The sequence below is a fragment of the Vitis riparia genome, chromosome 5 (assembly GCF_004353265.1).
Source record: "Vitis riparia cultivar Riparia Gloire de Montpellier isolate 1030 chromosome 5, EGFV_Vit.rip_1.0, whole genome shotgun sequence".
NCBI classification, from domain to species: domain Eukaryota; kingdom Viridiplantae; phylum Streptophyta; class Magnoliopsida; order Vitales; family Vitaceae; genus Vitis; species Vitis riparia.
Window position 1 is genome coordinate 21,109,734 of NC_048435.1, and position 5,784 is coordinate 21,115,517.

Consider the following 5,784-nt stretch of genomic DNA (forward strand, 5'->3'; position numbering starts at 1 on the left):
CACAACAGATACAGAGAGCATCACGGCTAATGTGTCCGTCACAATAAATGCTTTAAAAGCTACTTGCTTTGTTAATTTTGCCATGCCATCACTGTCATTGTAACCACCGGGCAAGGTGAAACCCGCTGCACAGGATACAGTTGCTACAAGTGTTGCCACTATCAAATGGGTTTCACCTAGTCTCTCTGTGAAAGCCATGCTTTCGTCTTCTCTGACGTCTTTGTTTTTACTACTACTACCATTGTCTTTATTGGTGGCCTCTTGCCAACTGAAGGGTCCAACAACAACTTTCTCCCATTCCTTCATTTGTTTTTTCAGTTTCCCCTGAAATTTGATTAAAAAACAGAGAAAATTGTTGTCGCTCTTTTGGCCTTCTGCACTTCTTTTTAACATTTTCCACCTTCCCTCACAACAAAAGGAAAATGGATGATTAAACATTGATAAACTAATCAAAATATTAAGTTAGGAATCTTACCCCGAACATTTGTCCCGACTAAATGTTAGCCCTTGAAAGAATGTCTAGGGCAGTTAACTTATCGTCGTTGAGTGCCATTTTATCCACTTCATTGTCCATTGAGAAAACTGGATTATAACATTGGCAAGAAGAAAGCAGGTGGAGGGGTGTGTCTCCTTTAGCATCCTTCTCATTTACAAGTCCTCTCACTCTTAACTTATTGTCATTCGGGAACAAATCATCAATAGCAAAAGGCCGTTTGCTCATTGCCGCAAAGTGAAGAAAATTATTTCCCTGATCATCAACCTGCTCGCAACAATCTGGAGAGTGTGAGAGCAGAAGCTTTACTGTCTCTCTATGGTGGTGGTTAGCTGCAAAGTGAAGTGCTGTTTTCTTGGTATCTTTGATTGCAAGGTAAGTTACAGACTTATCTGATGATTTGTCTAGTAATTGCTCCGCAATTTTAGTACAACCCAAGTATGCAGCACAGTGAAGGGGAGACCACCCATTTTCATCAACTTCTTTTGTTAGATCTGGCTTCCATTCCAATAACTTCGCTATCATGTCTGATAAACAAATGAACCAACAAAAAAACAGCAGAGAAAAAAATTTAAGAAATTCCCTCTAGTAAAGCATGACCCCTAGAGGTGATCATGATCTCTAACAATATATTGCATGAGTAACTAACCATGTAGGAATCAAGATTCAAGGAAAGGATCTGCATATGTGTTACCTTGGTCCTCACGAATTACAGCAGCATGCAAAGCCGTTCTACCCATTATGCCACTGTGAGATGGTGAAGCGCGAGTTTTGTCTATAATTATACACACCAAGTCTCCATATCCTCTCTCGGCAGCCATGTAAACAGGAGTGTAGCCTGTAATATTTGCACCGTAGATAAACTCAGGGTCTTCCTCAATCAATGACACCACAATCTCTGAATGATGATACCGTACTGCCTCATGCAAGGCTGTGTCTTTCTCCTTATTGGTCATCCTCAACATCGCCTTGTCTGTTCCAACCCCACTTTCGATCTCTTGGTGAAGTGTTTTTGCGGCGTCAAGGAGAGCTTTCACAATCGCCCCATGGCCTTCTCTCGCAGCAAGGTGAAGTGGAGTGTCGCCTTTCCGATTGGGCTGCTGCAGTAGAGGTGAACATGAATGAAAGTGAAGGATCCACTCAACGGATGCCAGCTGACCGAACTGGGCTGCAATGTGGAGGACAGTGTTCCTTTTTGGGGTTTGTTGGAGTTGAAGATGAGCTTCTGAGTACTTTCTCTCGAGGATTCTGATATCACTTTCATACAAAGCCTCGTACAAATCAGCATCCATGTGGGTGATCTCAGTTTGGCCATCAGCTGCAATCTGGTTCGACATCTTAGTTTGGCTTGAAAAGGTTTCCAAGTTAAGGTTCTGCGATTCTGTAATTTAGTTGGAGCTGAACTGATTCACTATTGGCGTTGGAGGAGCAAAGTAATAATCAACTCTTCAGATTCGAAATATAGCGCATAGAAAAGTTGTGTGTCCACTTATAATATTTATATAATTAGGAGTGAATCACTACAATTTTACTAAACCCAGATTTATTTTTAACTTTTTCTTATTTTTCCTTTTTCCTTGCACTCCATCCTATTTAGCGATTATTTAAGCTGCTTTTACCACCAACAACAATTCTGGTGGTTTAAAACAATTTCAACCATATTATCAGCCATTTTATGAGGTCATCTTCCAAAATAACACAAAATAACAATTCTGGTGGCAATTTGTGCTCATGGGTTGTGTTTGTATTATATTAAAACTTACTCAACATAAATAATAATCGTGTTAAAAACATAAATCAAAATATTATCTATTTATTAAATAAGTAACACATCATGTAATCCATTAATTTATTTAGTAATTAAGTCTTTCTATTTAATAATTAAGTTGAATTAGGTATTGTATATATTTATATACTTAATTTTTCAATCAAATATATTTATAACTTAATTCATCTGTTTATTTAAAAACAAATTAATTTAAAATAAGTTGAAGATTAGTTAAATAGTTTAAAGTTATAATTAAGTTAATTAGTGAAATTATTAAATCAATCCATTTGAATCAAATTTGTATTATACAGTTTGATATAAAATCTACATATCTATAAAATGTGTAATACAGACTAACATAAATTTGATCCAAACTCAATTATACTCAAATTTGTAAAAAGTATGCTAAGTTTGAGTCGTGTTGATGTATTGTATCAAACTTTGTCATCCCTACAAAATACAATGTTAAGGCCCAAACAATTAATAATCACACATGCTAAAGAGAGGAAAATCTAAGGGTTAACCATTTCCATGATTGCAAGATATTTTTTCTTGGGAAAAAAATGTGCTTCCATACTCATATTTAAGAATATCACAAGATGAAAATCCATTAAAAGTAATTCAAGTTTTTGGCACTCTAAAGTCAAAATAGCATTTAGGGTAGTCAAAGGTATTACTAACATTACTAAAAATAGTACCTATTTGCTAAAAAATATGTAAAATCTGAATTATTTTTAGATAAATGTATTCAATTTGAAAATTTTAAATTGGGGTTGTTATTTGATTTTTTTCAAATGTATGTTTGAAAACACAATTTAATTTCCCTGTTTTTCTTTATAAAGCATAGTACCAAGGATGACTGTTAGGCGCCACGAGAAGTTCATGTTTTTTTTGTCTATAGTCTATTTAGTGAATTTTTTCTTTTTTCTTTTTCTTTTTGTGGGGACGGAGTGTAGTATTTTTCTATTACTAAATTTTCTCTCTTTTAATTATTCCTTTTCTTTCCCTTTTGGTGGGGGATGAAATATAATATTTGTTCATTATTAATTTTTTTTTTCTTTTTCTTTTATTGGGGACAAGTGGAATATTTGGTTGTTAGAATTTTCTCTTTTAATTATTCTTTTTCTTTCTCTTTTGGTGGGGGATGAAGCTTAATATTTGTACATTATTAAATTATTATTATTTTCTTTTAAGGACAAATGGAATATTTGTTTGTTAGAATTTTCTCTTTTAATTATTCTTTTTCTTTCACTTTTGGTGGGGATGAAGGATAATATTTTTTGAATTTTTTCTTTTTCTTTGGACGAAGTGAAATATTTGTTTATTATTAAAGTTTCTCTTTTAATTTTTCTTTTTCTTTCACCTCTTTCAATTTTTCTTTTTCTTTCTCTTTTTGCAGGGGATGAAGCGTAATATTTGTCTATTACTAAATTTACTCTTTTTCTTTCTCTTTTTTTGTGAACGAAATGGAATATTTGTCGGTTTTTGAATTTTCTCTGTTAATTATTATTTTTTGTTTTCTTTTTGTGGGGGCTGAAAAAGATAAAGATATGGAGGATTTTGGAGGAGAGGGAGTGAAACTCCATCAGCAGTGAAAATGGAGGATCGGATTATAGGGATACGTGAAGGTTCTTGGTCTTATCTTGCTGGTACCATTGGTAGAGTTCCTGAGAAAGTGATAGGAACTGCAACACCAAAAGAACCCCCAGACCATCAAATATCCGCCTGGTGTTTTTCCATTGGAGATGAACTGATTATACATTGGGAATTATCATCATCAAATGCAGCACCACCGGCACCAGCAAATGCAGTCTCTTTGCACCCCGGGCCCACTTCTGCACCCATGCATGGCCACCTTTGGCATGCAATCCCAACGGCCACATGTCATCCTCCCATTTCTTCATCTTTTGCTTTCAAAATTTGATTTTCAAAACTCTAGTTTTCATTTTAAAAAATTCAACTTTCAAATAATCTTAATCAAGTACCCTTTTATATTTATTTTATTTTATTTTATTTTATTATTTTATTTATTTATTTCATTAGAAATTTCAAGTCATTTCAAAAACCCAATTTTAATAAACTTTTTGTTGTCATATTTCTCTTCCGGTATGCATTTTCATATTTTCTTCAAATTTCAATTTTTTTTATTGATTTTCCTCAATTTTTAATAAAGCATGAATAAATTCTATAATTTCAAGCAATAGAATTTATGGAGTTAATTCATGCTAAAAATAAATCGGGTATTGGTGGGGCCTAACATCTGTGATTGATTACTTGATTGACTTTGCCCTACTTTGACATGCATGCAATTATTCAGTATTTGTGCACTAACCTTGTCTCCCATGATAACACTTAACTTGCAACTAAGGTACGCCTTGTACCCGATCATATTTATTTATTTATCCGTTATCATGCATGACTTGTTTTATTATTTGATTATTATTTGGTATCCACGATTTCCCGATCAATTGTCATGTTACCCTAACTGATTAGTAGAGACTCTTTTTTAGGGGTTTAGAGGGGTGTATGCCTTATCACCTTACCTTCTCAATATATAACCTGACCCCAGATCCAAACTTGGTTTTTCGCAAACTTGTATGTCCTTTAGGAGTCACATTTGAGAATTTTTTTTTTCTTATTTTGTTCTTCCCTTTAAAAATAAAACAAAAATAAGAGGTCACTCCAATTTTTTTTTTTTTTTTAAAAAAAATCAAATTTCTAATAAAAATTGAGTCTTGCCATTTGAGTGGAAACGCATGCGAGAAAGATGGGGTCCACACAATTATTTAAAAATTATCCAAAAAAAGTTTGATCCCTTTGTTATTATTAAGTTTGTTTTTTTTTCATATTTTTTATAATAAAAAACTAAAATTATCAAACATATTTTTAAGAATTTAAAAACATAATTGAAAACTTATTTATTATTTCTACCCTTAAAAACTCTAAAACAAAAATATAGCTAACAGCCACCTAACCTATCATGTTCTTCTCCTTTTCTTTTCTTTTCTTTTCTTTTTTCCTTTTTTTTTTTCTCCAATTTCCATGTAGAATGGACAAATAATTTTCAGAAGGAAAATATAGAATATGACACTGTGGTATAAAAAGCAACCTATTTTTAGGTTTAGTATTAATCAAGTGAGAAAAAAAAAAGAAGAAATTTAAAATTTCTTATTTCATTTAATATTACAAAAAAAAAAAGCGGCATTTGTGTGTGTTAAAGCACTACCAATCTTGTCATTACACTATAATTATTTTTTAGGATTTGAGTATTTTCTTTCAACTTATATCTATATTTAAAGATATTTTATGTAACTTATGTTTACATTTAAGGATATCTCATATATAATATTAGCGTAAGGAAAAGTTGTCTAGCTAGATCCTGATCCTGATCTTATTGGGATCCCAAAATTTGATTTGATCTCTAATTACAATTATAGAACAATAACACCATGGTAGCTGCTGTATTCCTTTGCTACATAGAATAGAAGCTTCTCTACAACACTACCCATTTTCTCTAGCTAAA

General features: G+C 32.6%; 1 protein-coding gene across 1 annotated transcript; it reads right to left on the minus strand.

Moving 5' to 3' along the window:
- Positions 1-481: 481 nt before the first annotated feature.
- Positions 482-1,930, minus strand: LOC117915072 (ankyrin-2-like). The gene is made up of 2 exons (XM_034830638.1): positions 1,188-1,930; positions 482-1,020 (listed from the first exon to the last, which is right to left on the minus strand). The coding sequence occupies exons 1-2, from the start codon at positions 1,828-1,830 to the stop codon at positions 494-496; spliced, it is 1,170 nt and encodes a 389-aa protein (XP_034686529.1). The 5' UTR covers positions 1,831-1,930; the 3' UTR covers positions 482-493.
- Between the last annotated feature and the right edge of the window lie 3,854 nt (positions 1,931-5,784).